Source organism: Mustelus asterias, chromosome 4, assembly GCF_964213995.1.
Source record: "Mustelus asterias chromosome 4, sMusAst1.hap1.1, whole genome shotgun sequence".
Lineage (NCBI taxonomy): Eukaryota > Metazoa > Chordata > Chondrichthyes > Carcharhiniformes > Triakidae > Mustelus > Mustelus asterias.
This window is the reverse complement of record NC_135804.1, coordinates 39,725,770-39,744,205: the sequence shown is the minus strand read 5'-3', so window position 1 is coordinate 39,744,205 and position 18,436 is coordinate 39,725,770. Positions and strand designations below refer to the sequence as shown.

At 43.9% G+C, this 18,436-nt stretch overlaps 2 protein-coding genes across 5 annotated transcripts in view; both read right to left on the bottom strand.

The window, feature by feature from the left end:
- Window positions 1–739, bottom strand: part of cyld (cylindromatosis (turban tumor syndrome)) — a 61,165-nt gene extending 60,426 nt beyond the window's left edge. The window contains exon 1 of one of the 3 annotated variants that reach the window (XM_078210874.1): window positions 520–739. The gene's annotated coding sequence lies outside the window, so the exon portion shown is untranslated. The remainder of the gene's footprint in view (window positions 1–519) is intronic. The other 2 variants (XM_078210875.1, XM_078210876.1) reach the window with 2 other exon arrangements.
- A 10,391-nt stretch (window positions 740–11,130) lies between these two features.
- Window positions 11,131–18,436, bottom strand: part of nod2 (nucleotide-binding oligomerization domain containing 2) — a 50,909-nt gene continuing 43,603 nt past the window's right edge. For both annotated transcript variants that reach the window (XM_078210871.1, XM_078210872.1), the window contains exons 11-12: window positions 14,258–14,341; window positions 11,131–11,473 (exon numbers count right to left, since the gene is read on the bottom strand). In XM_078210871.1, the coding sequence (XP_078066997.1) occupies window positions 11,401–11,473; window positions 14,258–14,341 (157 nt within the window). In that variant the 3' untranslated portion in view covers window positions 11,131–11,400. The remainder of the gene's footprint in view (window positions 11,474–14,257; window positions 14,342–18,436) is intronic.

Sequence of the window (18,436 nt, the reverse complement as noted above, 5' to 3'; positions counted from 1 at the left end):
GTGGTGGGGAAGGGGGGGGTGGTGGGGAAGGGGGTGGGGGGGGGGTGGGGGGGGGGGGGGTGGGGGGGGGGGGGGGTGGGGGGGGGAGGGTGGGGGGGGGGGAGGGTGGTGGGGAAGGGGTGGGGGGGGAGGGTGGGTGGGGGGGGAGGGTGGGTGGGGGGGAGGGGAGGGGGGTGGGTGGGGGGGAGGGTGGTGGGGAAGGGGTGGGGGGGGGGGAGGGTGGTGGGGAAGGGGTGGGGGGGGGAGGGTGGTGGGGAAGGGGGTGGGGGGGGGGGGGAGGGTGGTGGGGAAGGGGTGGGGGGGGGGAGGGTGGTGGGGAAGGGGTGGGGGGGGGGGGAGGGTGGTGGGGAAGGGGTGGTGGGGGAAGGGGGTGGTGGGGGGGGGGGAGGGTGGTGGGGACGGGGTGGGGGCGAGGGTGGTGGGGGTGGGGGCGAGGGTGGTGGGGGGAGGGGAGGGGTGGGTGGCCTCTTCCTTTCACCCAGAACATCACACACACAACATCCTCAGTCGAGTTCTCACTTTCACTTACAGAGCCGGGGCGCCTCCGCTCTGTCTCTCTGGACCCTGTAAATAAAGAGCCGACAGAATCCCAGATGGCGGATTTCCAACAACCAAAAAAAAAACAACAATCCGAAAGAATAGCGAGCCCGGAGCCGCTGTAAATAAAGGAATATTCCCAGGCGGATGTCAGCGCGCGGCACAACCTAACCTGCTCCCGTGACAAGCCCCGCCTCCACTCGGCCCCGGCACGGCTCCGGAATGGCCGCGTCCCCCGAGGAGCTGCCCAATCGGAAAAGGCGCCGGCAGAATTCGGCTTCGCGATTGGGTCAGCGGTGCCGTCAATCACTGACCTCAGAGCGCTTCCGCTGTCAGGTTTGGTGGAGCGGGCGCAGACTGGGCACGTCGTGCGCCTGCGCGCTTGCGGGGAGGGGGCGGTGAGGTGAGAGCGCGTGGAAGGTGCTGGAATTTGGCAGCGAGAGCGTGAGCAGCAGCAGCTGATTTTCGTGTCCCAATGCACTGTGACTGGGTGGCACAGTGGTTGGCACTGCTGCCCCACAGCGCCAGGGACTGGGGTTCAATTCCCGGCTTGGGTCACTGTCTGTGTTGGGTTTCCTCCAGGTGCTCCGGTTTCCTCCCACAGTCGGAAAGACAGGCTGGTTAGGGTGCATTGGCTGTGCTAAATCGTCCCTCAGTGCACCCCAACAGGCACCAGAGTGCGACGAGCCGGGATTTTCACAATAACTTCATTTTCGGTGTTAACGTATGCCTACTTGTGACACTAATAAATAAACTTTAAACTTTGGCATGACACACAATTACTGGCCAGCTGGAAGTTTAAACTAAATCCTCAGAAGTGAGTGATCATCTAGCGCCACATTTCAGATTCACTTTGTGTCTGAACTTTAAAGGTTATTGCCAAAATAACATGGCTCCACCCCTTCCCTGTTAATATGTCCACACCATCATAATTTCCATTCAACACATATTCCATATTGAACTTGTGTCCTTGACACCAAAGTAGCACAACAATTTTGAGCATGAAATTGAAGATGTCAATTGTGATTTTAAATCACCTATCGAGGGTCATTTTGAATATTTTGCAGCAGCAACTTGAAGGATTCCTCTCACGCTGGAAGGGGTTTTAAAGATGGCAACTGTATAAACATGTTATAAATCTAATAAATGACCACCACTGTTCGGCTGATTAATTGTCTAAGTAATAGAGAAAGTGATTGTCTTGATGCTATGTTGTGCTTTCTGGAGTCATCTATAAGATCAAACTAAGTTTAAAGTTGTTTATTTGGCATCATAAGTAGGCTTACATTGACATTGCAATGAAGTTACTGTGAAAATCCTCTAGTCGACACCCTCCGGCACCCATTCAGGTACACTGAGGGAGAATTTAGCATGGCCAATGCACCTAACCAGCATGTCTTTCGCACTGTGGGAGGAAACCAGAGCAGTCGGAGGGAACCCGCACAGACACAGGGAGAACATGCAGACTCCACACAGACAGTGATGTGAGCTGGGAATCGAACCCAGGTCCCTGGCACTGTAAGGCAGCAGTACTAACCACTGTGCCACCGTGCTGCCCTATTTCCTATTAAAAGTCTTCCTCCTACCTTGATATTAAAAGTTTTACCATGAAGTTATATTACTTTTCCACATGAAATGGGAAAGTATTTTGAAAGGAGTATTCCCTCTCTACTTTCCTGCTAACTTGACCAAAAATATAAACAAGTAAATTGTTGGAAGAGAACTAATATGGCTACCATTGTAATTAGAAGTATACTATCAAAAGTCTTGTGGAAAGCACAGTCTGCAAATCTTCCTTAATTTTGTCATGATTTTGAAGTAATAGTCATGATTTTCAAGTAACAGTCATGATTTTCAAGTAACAGTTTTATATCCACATTTAAATCCTGGTTTAGAAATGCCAGAGAAATGGTACTATTGCAAGTTCAATTGAGCAAAACCTACGCTTGCTGTCATGCTCCTACTGTGATCCTGTCCCAAATGCTATGTAAGGGGTATATTTAAATAATGGGGTAAGCAGCCCTCAGCAAAAGAATCATGACCTCATCATAGCTCTGAGAAGGATGTTGGGGGTTGATCCACCCAACTTTAGAAAATGCCAACATTTTAATCCAGCTCACATAATTCAAATAAACTGTTCCAACAGTTATCATAGAATCCCTACAGTGCAGAAGGAGGCCATTTGGCCCATCGAGTCTGCACCGACCACAATCCCACCCAGGCCCTATTCCCGTAACCCTGCACATTTACCCTGCTAATCCCGACACGAGGGTCAATTTATCATGGCCAATCAACCTAACCCACACATCTTTGGACTGTGGGAGGAAACCGGAGCACCCGGAGGAAACCCACACAAACACGGGAAAAATGTGCAAACTCCACACAGACAGTGACCCGCGGCCAGAATTGAACCTGGGCCCCTAGCGCTGTGAGGCAGCATTGCTAACCACTGTGCCACCATGCCGCCCACTGCCACAGGGATTAGCTGCCACTTGCCTTTTGAATTTTGGGGCCTATATTCAAGTCAGAATCAATCATATATGTTCTCCAAAAATACAAAGTCCCCACAACATCAACGAACAGATAATCTGTTCTTGAGTTGTTGATCGAGGGATAAGTATTGAAAAGCACACCAGAGATAACTCCCTTGCTCTTCTTCCAACAGTGCAGCACTCCCTCAATACTACATTAGACTGTCAAGTTCTGGAATGTGTTTTGAACTCAGACTCAAGAGGCAAGCAGATGGCGAACTGAATCATGGCTGACACAATAACCAAAAACGCCGATGATAAGGGAGGCGCTGAAGGAGAGAGCACAGGATAAGCACTACCTTCAACATCATCCATTTTATCTTTTTATCGGTCTGTGCACAATCAGTACCCTGACCTTCCGATTGCTTGCCATTTTAACACACGATCCTGCTCCCATGCCCACATGTCTGTCCTTGGTTTACTGCAATGTTCCAGTGAAGCTCAACGCAAACTGGAGGAACAGCATTTCATCTTCCGGCTAGGCACTTTACAGCCTTCCAGTCTCAACATCAAATTCAACAACTTCAGATGATTTGCTCTACCCCACCTCAACCCCTTTGTTTTCATTCTATATTATTTAATTTTTTACTGTTCTCTACCTTTTATTTCTTTATTGTCTTTTTCCATTTTTCTTCCCCACCCCCACTCTTTCCTCCTACTTTATCCCCCTTCCCTTACCTTTTCTCCCCCTTTTCTAAATTTTACCTCTGTCCCACCCATTCCGCACCCCCCCCCCCATCTTCATTTTAGCTTCTCTGACTTTTTGCCATTCACACCCTTTATTCTTTCTGTGAACAGCCATTAGCAGTCTTTTCCCCTGGTTTCTGTGGCTATGACTCATCTTTCATTCCCTCACCCTGCAGTATAAATATCTCCCACTTTCAATGCCTTTTAGCTTTGACAAAGGGTCTTCTGGACTCAACGTCAGCTCTTTTCTCTCCTTACAGATGCTGCCAGACCTGCTGAGATTTTCCAGCATTTTCTCTTTTGGTTTCAGATTCCAGCACCCGCAGTAATTTGCTTTTATCCATTTTATCTTTCATGGCTTAAGACTCAATTTTACACATTTCATTTGCCCCAGAATATGCTCCTAAAATATTTCAACGTGAAATACTGATACTTGACTGGATTAATCTTTTTTTTCAATTGAAACCTTTCCCTACCAACATTTTGATGTGTTTCCATTTAACCAACAGCAAACCTTGGCAATGTTCTTTTTCCAAACAAAAACAAGTCCAGTTTTTGATCTACATCCACAGTCAAATTACTCTGTGACAATTAATGGACACTCTCAGGATCCCAGTGCCTTACACACATGGATAATGTCCACTTGTAATGTCTTTCAATAAAACATCATGCTGAAATTTTTTAGAACAACATTCGAGTAAGCAAGGTTTGTTTGACGTCCGAGGCTGTGAAACAGATAAGCGGCTCAGTAACTTAGACTGAAAGTGTTCCTCGTGAGAATTGCCTATTTCAATACACTATTGCTCCTGGCAAAACAGATAGCTGAGATCACACCTGTATGCATGAGCAAGTGACTGAGGGCACCTCACACATTACAAGTGAGTCTGTGGTATAAATCTCTGAATATAAACTGAGTAAACAACAGTCAGCTAACAGTTTTTTTTTGTGAACGGAATTGAAATGTAACCATCTGCCATGGTGGGATTCGAACCCAGGTTCCCAGAACATTACCATGGGTCTCTAGATTACTAATCCAGTGACAATACCACCACACCACCACCTCTCTTAGTCAGCTAACAGGAATACATATATGATTAGAGCTGCTACACTTCTGGTTTGAGCCTCTATTTTCCTCTGATTAGGTCGTCTGGAGATTTATAAAGTGTAAGGCAGGCAGGTTTGGGGGGAGCGTGGGAGTGTAACATTTTCCTTGATGTAGAAATTGTCACCAGATGTGGGTTAAAAAGGACTTCCCCTGCCAGCCCAACCCTGCCTTATTCTTCAGATTTGATTCAATTAATTGAGGAAGTGATGAAGTGCTACTGGGAGGCACTGACTGTTGCATCTGCAACTGGTGGTGAATATGTCAAAAAACTGGCGGTATTTAATGTAAGAAGTCTCACAACGCCAGGTTAAAGTCCAACAGGGTTATTTGGTAGCAAATACCATAAGCTTTCGGAGCGCTGCTCCTTCATCAGATGGAGTGGAAATGTGCTCTCAAACAGTGCAGAGACACAAAAAATCAAGTTACAGAATACTGATTAGAATGCGAATCCCTACAACCAACCAGATCTTAAAGGTACAATGTGGGTGGAGGGAGCATTAAACACAGGTTAAAGAGATGTGTATTGTCTCCAGACATTTTCTGTCTGGAGACAATACACATCTCTTTAACCTGTGTTTAATGCTCCCTCCACCCACACTGTCTGTACCTTTAAGATCTGGTTGGTTGTAGGGATTCGCATTCTAATCAGTATTCTGTAACTTGATTTTTTGTGTCTCTGCACTGTTTGAGAGCACATTTCCACTCCATCTGATGAAGGAGCAGCGCTCCGAAAGCTTATGGTATTTGCTACCAAATAACCCTGTTGGACTTTAACCTGGTGTTGTGAGACTTCTTACTGTGTTCACCCCAGTCCAACGCCGGCATCTCCACATCATGGTATTTAATGTGCCAGCCCAACATTTTGAGGTCCTTCTCAATGAACTCCGGCAGACCAAGAACTTGTATTTAGAAGGGTTGGGAGAGGGAGAGATGACCAGTAATTTTATCTTTCAGTCATCCCACCTGCATCCCAATGCCACAGATTTCATAATGTGGAGTTGCCGGCGTTGGACTGGGGTAGGCACAGTAAGTAGTCTCACAACACCAGGTTAAAGTCCAACAGGTTTATTTGGTAGCACGAGCTTTCGGAGCATTGCCCCTTCATCAGGTGAGACTCACCTGATGAAGGGGCAACGCTCCGAAAGCTTGTGCTATCAAATAAATCTGTTGGACTTTCACCTGGTGTTGTCAGATTTCATATGACTTCAATTCTTGTCACCACCTCTTCTACTGACTATGTAGAAGCAGGAATGAAATGAAGTTGGACGGAATCATAATCCCTACCTACTTACTATCATTTAAATACAGTGGTTGAACAAAGGATGTGTGGCTGATTTAAAATGATATTGTTGGCAGGGAGGGGAAGAAATAAAAATGTGATCAGTTCGAGGGTGATTGCCTTGCCTCTTGTTCCTCAAATCTCTGTGCCCACACACTTCCTCCCACCCCCACCTTTTGTTTTGAGCAAGAACTGAGAAAAATATCCTCTCCCACGTTTTGGTGTCTGAAATAGGAATAAGCTTTACTTCCACATTCTCTATTAAAATGCAGACCTATCATTAAGATTTTCAGTGAATTTTTGTCAAATAAAACATCAGAATTCAATCCACTATGTCACAATCAACCCTACCCATGCTCCACAATATGTTCAAATTTTGTCTCGTCAAATATTTATAGCCCAACTGATACCGAGGGGGATTACAATCAATTACAGAACATAATAGGCAAATTAAGTTCAACAGAGACAAATGTATATTTGTGCATTTCGTCAGGAAGAATAGGGAGGCTACTCGGAAGGTGCAAGTCTAGGTGGGGATGGATGAACAAAGGAATCTCGGAGTACAGATATAAAAATCACTAAAGGTTGTGCCACAAATTAGCCTGACCATAAAGAGGAAAGTAAGCACTAAGCTTTATTTCTGGACGGAAAGAATTGAAAAGTAGATAAGTTATGTTAAACTTGTTTAAAACCTTGGTTAGAACACTTATCATACTGCATGCAGTTCTGATCACCATATTAGAGAAATGTTATAGAGGCACTGGAGAGGGTGCAGAGGGCAACAATGGTTAGCACTGCTGTCTCACAGCGCAAGGGACCCGGGTTCAATTCCTGGCTTGGGTCACTCTCCGTGTGGAGTCTGCACTTTCTCCCCGTGTCTGCGTGGGTTTCCTCCGGGTGCTCCGGTTTCCTCCCACAGTCCGAAAGACATGCTGGTTAGGTGCATTGGCTATGCTAAATTCTCCCTCAGTGTACCTGAACAGGTGTTGGAGTGTGGCGGCTAGGAGATTTTCACAGTAACTTCATTGCAGTGTTAATGTAAGCCTACTTGTGACACTTACAAAATACTGCAGACGTCAGAATCTGAAACAAAAACAGAAAATACTGGAAAAACTCAGCAGGTGTGACATCATCTATGGAGAGAGAATAGAGCCAACGTTTCGAGTCTGGATGACTCTTTGTCAGGGCATAGATTCAGACATGTCAGTATGCATCAGTGCTGGTCCCGAGCCTGGATAAATGGGGAGGTATCATGAATCCTGGGAGCTACCATTGACCAGAAACTTAACTGGACTAACCAGATAAATACTATGGCCACAAGAGTCGGTCAGAAGCTAGAAATCGTGTGGCATGTAATTCACCTCCTGAATCCCCAAAGCATAACCGCAATTTACAAGGCACAAGTGTGATGGAATGCTCTCCATTTGCCTGGATTTGCTGCTCCAAAAACACTCAAGATGCTTGATACCATCCAGGACAAAGCAGCCCACATAACTGGCACCTCATCCACAAACACTCACTCCCTCCACCACCAACGCTCAGTGTGTACCATCTACAAGATGCACTGCAGGAACTCACCAAGGCACCTTCCAAACCCAGGACCACTAGCATCTAGAAGGATAAGGGCAGCAGATACATGGGAACAGCAGCACCTGGAAGTTCCCCTCCAAGCCACTCACCATCCTGACTTGTTAATATATTGCCATTACTTCACTATCAAAATCTTGGAACTCCTTCCCAACAGCACTTTTGTATATCTACACCACATGGACTGCAATGGCTCAAAAAGGCAGCTCACCGCTACCTTCTCAAGGGCAATTTGGGATGGGTAATAAATGCCGGCCTAGCTAGCGAAGCCCGCATCCCTTGGGAAAAAAAGGAATGCTTCCGGCTGTAAAGTCACACATCAAATCCAAAATGATGATGGATGTGAATGGCAATGGAGAAGAGTGATCAGCATTGTGGGAACCCCATGCAACACGTGGAAAACTGTAAGACAGAAAGAGATACCAGAAATGCGTGGTGAGGAAAAGGATTGATAGTTGGTTCTCTTTTTTCTTCAAAAATGTAAGCTAAGTGGGAAACCTAGTGGGGGCTTTTAAAATTATGAAATTTTAAAATTCTGATAGAGTTGATACAGAATGTTTCCTCTTGTGGACAAGACCATAACCAGAGGCCATCAATATATGATAATCACCAAGAAATCCAATAGGGAGTTCAAAAGTAACTTCCTCACTTGACGAGTGGTGAAAACGTGGCACTTAGCACCATAGGGAGTAGTCGAATAGAATAGTATAGATGCATTTACTGGGAAGCCAGACAAACATTTGAGGGAGAAGGGAATTGAGCACTACAATGGCAGATTTAGTTGAGGAAAGATATGCAGAGGCTCGAGTACCATGTACTGTTTGGGCAGAATGGCCTGATTCTGTGCAATATATCCAATGTATTCCTACTTATGGTACTTCAAAATGGTCCTTATGCTGTTGTGCAAAACACGAACAAATTAAAATAAATGCGGAACAGAGATTTTAAGGAGTTAGAGCGTGTTTTTCGAGCCTGAACAGTCAATTATAAAAGAAACTGAATAATTCTTCCAAAAAACAGCACAATTACATTTGTCCTAAATATTAGGGACAGAAATAACTCTTTACATCAAACACCCTTTTTAGAATTTTGTCCTTGATTCTGATGATAGAAGCATCATTAATGAGTATAGCTAATCCCAAAAAATTAACAAAAACCTTTGTAACAGCTGCTTAAGATGGTGTTTTCATTTTATGATGAGATTTAAGTCTATTATTACAAAAATTCACTTATTTCAGCGTCCACCTAGATGTATCCATTTCCAACCTTGACTTAGGTGATGACACTCTTGCTGTGGAATTGGAAAGTTTTGGGATTAAGCCCCTCTTTCCTGCTCGGTACAACCTCACAGCTCTGGTATTTTTTTTGAACCCTCATCAGTGCCTCTATATCCTGCTTATAACATGGTAACCAGAACCACTCAAAGTACTCCAAGTGTGGCCTTACCAAGGTTCGATACAATTTTAGCATAACTTCTCTACTTTTCAATTCTATCCCTCTGGCAATAAACTCTAGTGCTTGGTTTGATTGTCTTATAGCCTTATTATGCAGGCCATTACTTTTAATGATTTTTTTCAGAAAATAAATACATGCTGCCAAAGTTTTTCATCAACAGAACAAAAGCAAGAATTCCAAATTTTGAACAATCACAACAATTTATACTACAGGAGAAACAGTGCTGATTGGTTGGCAAGTTGGCTCTGATTGGCCAAGACTTTGCCATGGAGAAAGCAATGGGGAAACACATTATCCAGGCAGACATTTTACTGCAATGCTGAGAAAGTATTCCACTGGCTTTTAGACGAGGCGTTAAACTGAAGGCCTTGGCCGGCAGATCAAGTGGACACAAAATGTCCTGCAGAACCATTCACTAAAGAGCAGGCAAGTTCTGAGTGTTCCAACCAACATTTAACCCTCAACGAGCATGACTGTAAGACAATAAGACATAGGAGTAGAATTAGGCCACTTGGCCCATTGAGTCTGCTCCGCCATTCAATCATGGCTGATATTTTTCTCATCCCCATTCTCCTGTCTTTTCCCCATAACCCCTGATCCCCTTATTAATCACGAACCTATCTATCTCTGCCTTAAATACAGTCAATGACCAGGCCTCCACAGCCTTCTGCGGTAAACAGTTCCACAGATTCACCACTCTCTGGCTGAAGAAATTTCTCCTCATCTCTGTTTTAAAGGATCGTCCCTTCAGCCTGAGGTTGTGCCCTCTGTTTCTAGTTTTTCCTACTAATGGAAACATCCTTTCCACATCCACTCTATCCAGGCCTTGCAGTATCCTGTAAGTTTCAATAAGATCCCCCCTCATTCCTTCTAACCTGCAACGAGGACAGACCCAGAGCCCTCAACCGTTTCTCATTCTTGTGAACCTTCTCTGGACCTTTTCCAAGGCCAGCACATCTTTCCTTAGATATAGAGCCCATAACTCCAAATGGGGTCTGACCAGAGCCTTATACAGCCTCAGAAGTACATCCCTGCTCTTGTATTCTAGCCCTCTCGACATGAATGCTAACATTGCATTTGCCTTCCTAACTGCTGACTGAATCTGCACATTAACCTTAAGAGAATCTTGAACGAGGACTCCCAAGTCCCTTTGTCTTTCTGATTTCCTAAGCATTTCCCCATTTAGAAAATAGTCTATGCCTCTATTCCTCCTTCCAAAGTGCATAACCTCACATTTTTCCACATTGTATTCCATCTGCCACTTCTTTGCCCACTCTCCTAGCCTGTTCAAGTCCTTCTGCAGCCCCTCTGCTTCTTCAATACTACCTGTCCCTCTACATATCTTTGTATCATCTGCAAACTTAGCAATAGTGCCTTCAGTTCCTTCTTCCATATCATTAATGTGTATTGTGAAGAGTTGTAGTCCCAGTACCGACCACTGAGGCACACCACTAGTCACCGGCTGCCATCCTGAAAAAGACCCCTTTATCCCCACTCACTGCCCTCAGCCAATCCTCTATCTATGCCAGGATCTTATCCTTAACACCATGGGCTCTTAACTTATTTAACAGTCTCCTATGTGGCACCTTGTCAAAGGCCTTCTGGAAACCTAAATAAATCAGGTCCACTGGTTCTGCTTTATCTAACTTCCTTGTTACTTCCTGAAAGAACTCTAACAGATTTGTCAGACATGACCTCCCCTTGACGAAGCCATGCTGACTCAGTCCTATTTTATCATGCACTTCCAAGTACTAAAAGGCTAAAAGAAAAGATGACCTCATTGCAGTCTGTACATTTGTTGTCATCTGTCTAAATTACAACAGTGAATACAATTCAAAAATATTTAATTTGCTATGAGACATTTTGACATATCCTGGAGGTACCAAAATAAATGCAATCTCCTTATTTAGCTAAAGCATACAGGGCTCTGAAATCAGAGAGTCAGGATCACAGTTGGAGACAGGAACTATAAAAGGAAGGCAGTATTGTAAGTGGAATCCAGTGTGTTGGCCATATGACAGACCATTCTAGTGAAGAATAGAAATAAAATCACAATGAGTGACCAACAGATTTTTGTAAAGAAATATTTATAAATATGACCCCACCTGATACAATTTTTTCTCATCGATAAATACATTTCAGAGACAGAAGCACACAGCACATTATTTAATGCAGGGGAACTATCAAAAGGTCAAATAGTTCCCTTTTCCAGTTTTTGATCAAAATGTCAATCTTCTTTCTGCTCTGGTCATTTCTTCAATCTCCTCTGCAGTCACGTGATTTCCTCCTAACCTGAAGAAAAAAAACAATACTTTAAATGTAACTCAGATTTTCTTCAGAATTACTTTGGGTTGCACCAGATTCCCAGTTGTGCTGTAAATAGAATGTGACACATTGCAGAGGCTGATAGCTTCTTTAATACCCTTCCCCCTCCACAAAATTGCTGTTCCTTCTCTTGAAAATCATGCTTCCCTATGACTCCAGAGACTTCTGCACCTCTATGGCATCTCTGCAAGTGGGTATTATTTGTACTTCGACTCTGGACACAGTCTTGAAAATCTGTTTGAGCTCTGGAGACATTAGAGATAAGGGCAATCATATCTTTGAACAGGAAAATAAAACTTATAGAATCCTACAGTGCAGGAGGAGACCATTCGGCCCATGAAGTCTGCACCGACCACAATCCCACCCAGGCCCTATCCCCATAATTCCATGCATTTACCCTAACTAGAACCCCCCGACACTATGAGGCAATTTAGCATGACCAATCCACCTAACCCGCACATCTTTGGACTGTGGGAGGAAACCGGAGCACCCGGAGGAAACCCACGCAGAATTGGGGAGAATAGCAGACTCCACACAGACAGTGACCCAAGCCAAGAATCGAACCTGGGTCCCTGGCGCTGTGCAGCAGCAGTGCTAACCACTGTGCCACTAGTCAAAGTTTTCCAGTGATAATGACTTCCAGATTAATGCCCAATAACAGGCTGATGGGTGGGGTGCTAAACTCTCAACTGCATGAAACACGACCATAACCCACATGCAGACATGATTACAGTTGTAATATGTCTTTAAGAGATAGCAACATGACAGCACAAGAAGGGAACTGTGTCATGTAATCCAGACTTAGTTTCACTTTTTCTTTGAGCAGTGCACCTACACCACGCACTCTTTTGATGTCTTGAAGCTTTATAGCTATTTATAACTATTTTCATGTGCCCAGTCTAAATAAGTGAACCCACAACATGTTTACCCAATCCCTTATGAGCTATTATTATCATAACTTGACATAAGAACATAAAAACATAAGAACTAGGAGCAGGAGTAGGCCATCTGGCCCCTCGAGCCTGCTCCGCCATTCAATAAGATCATGGTTGATCTTTTTGTGGACTCAGCTCCACTTACCCACCCGCTCACCATAACCCTTAATTCCTTTACTGTTCAAAAATTTATCTATCCTTGCCTTAAAAACATTTAATGAGGTCGCCTCAACTGCTTCACTGGGCAGGGAATTCCACAGATTCACAACCCTTTGTGAGAAGAAGTTCCTCCTCAACTCAGTCCTAAATCTGCTTCCCCTTATTTTGAGGCTATGCCCCCTAGTTCTAGTTTCACCCGCCAGTGGGAACAACTTCCCTGCTTCTATCTTATCTATTCCCTTCATAATCTTATATGTTTCTATATGATCTCCCCTAATTCTTCTGAATTCCAATGAGTATAGCCCCAGTCTACTCAGTCTCTCCTCATAAACCAACCCTCTCAACTCCGGAATCAACCGAGTGAATCTCCTCTGCACCCCCTCCAGTGCCAGTATATCCTTTCTCAAGTAAAGAGACCAAAACTGTACACAGTACTCCAGGTGTGGCCTCACCAGCACCTTATACAGCTGCAACATAATCTCGCTGTTTTTAAACTCCATCCCTCAAGCAATGAAGGACAAAATTCCATTTGCCTTCTTAATTACCTGCTGCACCTGCAAACCAACTCTTTGAGATTCCTGCACAAGGACACCCAGGTTCCTCTGCACAGCTACTAACTGCAGTTTTTTACCATTTAAATAATAGTCCATTTTGCTGTTATTCCTACCAAAATGGATGACCTCACATTTACCAACATTGTACTCCATCTGCCAGGCCCTCGCCCATTCAGATTATCTATAGTAATCACTGATTATCACTGATTATCATAGTAATCAGTGATAGTCAGAGACATGTGGTGGTAAGATTAAGCACAGGCCTGACATGATGAACAGCCTTAATTTGTGCTACATGGCATGCAATGACCCTCAATGCTTTGGTTAGACTGCACTGAAGTCGCAGTGTTGGAAAATGTTGAAAAAGCAGATATAGCGGCAAGATAATGTTGGCCAATATGAAGTGCTGGTAAGCATGTGGATCCTTTGTGGTGAGATTGTAATGCCTAGCCTATCAGTTCAGTGAGTGCACTGCACGTTTAAAGGACCAGCACCAGGTTAGTTTAGCCAGGCAAGGCGAGTGACCAGAGTGTGAGTACCATTTTTATGGAGCTGGGTTTCATCGCATCCAATTGTTCTACTGTGAAGAAACGATATACTTCATTAATATATTTAATTCAGGCTCCCACAGTGCAATTGACTCCCCATTTAAAAATTAACTGCATTTGCGCAGGTTTCCCAGGAGTTGGGGAACCTGACAATTAAGGGAGGTTGGAACTGCTGGCTCCACAAGGAAGTATTTTTTTAGACACACCTTGTGAGCCCAGAGAAGCAGGGGGTGCTCCTTCACCAACTCTCACCCCACCTCGGTTCCTCAAAGGAACCTTCAGCCTCCCTGTTGACTACTAACTAATGACTCTTACTGACTATAGGTATGGCTGTGTCATCCAAACACACTTGTTATTGTATCATCTGTTGGCAGAGGTTTGATGGACAGAATAGCCTCTTTCCGTGCTATCCTACTCTATATGATTCTAAAATAGTGGAACTGGCTCAAAAGGGTGCATGCTACTACTACTGTTCCTAAAGGTTGAATAGAATGGTTTCTCAATTAATACTGCTGGAAAGACCACAATGTATTTGGTTTTTAACTCATTACTTACCATACAGACGTAATAGCAGCATTGTGCTTCAGAGATTTGATAATAAAGTCCATTCCTTTTCTACTGATTCTATTATTAGCCAGCCTGCAGGCAGAAAGAAATAGAAAATCATGTATGATCATTCTGTTCACAAATAAGTGAAGGTACTAATGCAATTTGGATGACCTCTAATTCACACACACTAACTACATGAGACCAATCTCCAATGCCAGGCTAAAATCTTATTCATACAGTGAATGGAATATTGCGGTTCAGGATGAACAATTGGGCTATGTAATAAAAATAATAAAGTTACCCACTTTATCCTAGAAACAACACCACACTAAAGGACTGTGCAACCTTATGTTTGAGAGAATGCAGTATACAGAGAAGCAAATTAAGTCAGCAGATTTAATGACCAATTCAGATCTTAATCTCATCAGTGCCTTAATGTTCTAATATCAAAATAATAGCAGTCCTCTCATGAACATTTGTTCATAAATGCACATCTTTGCAGACACCAACTTCAGCCTCAGCTCAGTGATTTGTGCACTTGGTTGAATAGAGAGGAAGATGCTAAGTCTGTCCTCAGATATACCTCAAAGACAAAAAACTCTGTCGCAAGAAGTATCTTGCTAGTTGGGTAACATCTGACGATTGGCAACTACAGGGCTCTTCTCACACAGTCTAATAATTAATGTTATATATTTCTGTAGCTGAATGAGTGAGGGTAGGAGAGTAGTATGAATGGGCATTCACTCAGTCAGACTCGACACAATTTAAATTAGGAGCTGGATACCCAGGAAATGCTAATGCCAAACAACGTGTGCATCTCTTTTGTTCACTATAAACTCATTTTGATGACCCAGAATTCTTGCTGCACTTTGATCTCCATATGATGAATTTATTCAGCTAGAAAAAGTACAAAGGACACGGAAGAATATAGTCAGCAATGCTCACAGATTAAGTTATTAGTATTGAGGCGTCACCACAAATTCATGTGAAGTTATAAAATTCTTAAACCTGAAACTGGATGGATCTTCTTCCATCACAGTTATCTAATTTCATATATTTATTTAGCCAGTATTCTCTATTCTGCATGCTAAAGACAGGTTAATTAATCTCTCAATCATCTTTCATCTCATCAAATAAAGCTCAATTTTCAAAGCAAGTCATGTTTCTCTGGACTCTCACTGTTTCATCGATGCCCTTTTAATGGTTCAGTGGGCATTTTTGTCACTTATGTTGGCTTATACAAAATATAAGGAATTGATCCAGGGTACCAAGAAGGATGATCTTTTACTTTCATCAAATCTAGTTGGCATACGGTTAAAAAGATTGATTTGCACTAGCCTATCTGGATGCCAACAGTAAAACAATCCTTGTGATTTGCAAAAGAAATCCCAATCAAGCATCCAGCTTGGAATCTCTCTTTTGTCTGCCCGAACCTTGCTGATCTCCCAGTGCAAAGTGGTGCCCTCAATTGAATGTTGCAGAGCGGTACATTGGAGGCAATGTGCTGAGAGACACACTAAAGTTTGGAACAGCCGCTGCAGAAGCCCATTGGGGAAAGATTGCTGTCTACGGCCTTTCAGCCATGGTACATTGAGGGGCTGGAAAATCTGTAGAAGCCTCAGTCCCTACGCATAATATTGAATGTACTTGATGATTATCAAGAGTTTTGAATTTGCATTGAGGCACCTCAAAGGAACATGCTGTACAAAGGAAAGTTGAATTCTATTGCCCTTTCTGTTTTTTGCCCTCAGACTGCATGCCTGACATGGAATGTATGTTGTAAATATCAAGAAAATTTTGATTCTATCGAGGTGTCTAGGAGTGGAAAATACTGTATGGAGACGAGCCGTATTCTATGACATTTCCTGCCATTTTCAGTTTGAAATGTTTTGTAATATACTTTTACAAATTTTATGAATAAAATACATTTTGGAAAAAAAATTTACTTGGAATCTCTGGGCATGCTGAATCAGGAGATGCAACAATGGAAAGGAAAGAGAAAGACTGATTCAAATATAAAAGTATACACTGGACCCAATGGGGAAAGGGAAACCGGCACCATGTACACTCGGAGTGAGCAGAAATATCCTGTATCAGAGTATGGGCAGGATGCTCCAGTCTCGTCCATGGCAGGATCCGTTGCTAGCGAGAACAGAAAATTTGGCTTTGAAGCCAAAACTCAAATTCACTTTCAGCAGCACTGGAAAAGGCTAACCGCAAACAAGGCCTATGCCTTTCTAATTGATGAAATTAATGAATAATCAAACAACGTCCATGAAAGGGGAAGGAATACGTGATTTAGAACATAGAACATAGAACAGTACAGCACAGAACAGGCCCTTCGGCCCACGATGTTGTGCCGAGCTTTATCTGAAACCAAGATCAAGCTATCCCACTCCCTATCATCCTGGTGTGCTCCATGTGCCTATCCAATAACCGCTTAAATGTTCCTAAAGTGTCTGACTCCACTATCACTGCAGGCAGTCCATTCCACACCCCAACCACTCTCTGCGTAAAGAACGCGTGATATCCTTCCTATATCTCCCACCACGAACCCTATAGTTATGCCCCCTTGTAATAGCTCCATCCACCCGAGGAAATAGTCTTTGAACGTTCACTCTATCTATCTCCTTCATCATTTTATAGACCTCTATTAAGTCTCCCCTCAGCCTCCTCCGCTCCAGAGAGAACAGCCCTAGCTCCCTCAACCTTTCCTCATAAGACCTACCCTCCAAACCAGGCAGCATCCTGGTAAATCTCCTCTGCACTCTTTCCAGCGCTTCCACATCCTTCTTATAGTGAGGTGACCAGAACTGCACACAATATTCCAAATGTGGTCTCACCAAGGTCCTGTACAGTTGCAGCATAACCCCACGGCTCTTAAACTCCAACCCCCTGTTTATAAAAGCTAACACACTATAGGCCTTCTTCACAGCTCTATCCACTTGAGTGGCAACCTTTAGAGATCTGTGGATATGGACCCCAAGATCTCTCTGTTCCTCCACAGTCTTCAGAACCCTACCTTTGACCCTGTAATCCACATTTAAATTAGTCCTACCAAAATGAATCACCTCACATTTATCAGGGTTAAACTCCATTTGCCATTTTTCAGCCCAGCTTTGCATCCTATCTATGTCTCTTTGCAGCCTACAACAGCCCTCTACCTCATCCACTACTCCACCAATCTTGGTGTCATCAGCAAATTTACTGATCCACCCTTCAGCCCCCTCCTCTAAGTCATTAATAAAAATCACAAAGAGCAGAGGACCAAGCACTGATCCCTGCGGCACTCCGCTAGCAACCTGCCTCCAATCCGAAAATTTTCCATCCACCACCACCCTCTGTCTTCGATCAGACAGCCAGTTACCTATCCAATCGGCCAACTTTCCCTCTATCCCACACCTCCTCACTTTCATCATAAGCCGACCATGGGGGACCTTATCAAACGCCTTACTAAAATCCATGTATATGACATCAACTGCCCTACCTTCATCAACACACTTAGTTACCTCCTCAAAAAATTCTATCAAATTTGTGAGGCACGACTTGCCCTTCACGAATCCGTGCTGACTATCCCGGATTAATCCGCATCTTTCTAAATGGTCGTAAATCCCATCCCTAAGGACCTTTTCCATCAATTTACCAACCACCGAAGTAAGACTAACCGGTCTATAATTACCAGGGTCATTTCTATTCCCTTTCTTAAACAGGGGAACAACATTCGCCATTCTCCAGTCCTCTGGCACCATCCCCGTGGACAGCGAGGACCCAAAGATCAAAGCCAAAGGCTCTGCAATCTCATCCCTTGCCTCCCAAAGAATCCTAGGATACATTTCATCAGGCCCAGGGGACTTATCGACCTTCAGTTTATTCAAAACTGCCAGGACATCCTCCCTCCAAACATCTATTTCCTCCAGACTATTAGCCTGTAATACTTTCTCTTCCTCAAAAACATGGCCCCTCTCCTTGGTGAACACTGAAGAAAAGTATTCATTCATCACCTCGCCAATCTCTACTGACTCCATACACAAGTTCCCACTACTGTACTTGACCGGCCCTAACCTCACCCTGGTCATTCTTTTATTCCTCACATAAGAGTAAAAAGCCTTGGGGTTTTCCTTGATCCGACCCGCCAAGGACTTCTCGTGTCCCCTCCTAGCTCTCCTAAGCCCCTTTTTCAGCTCA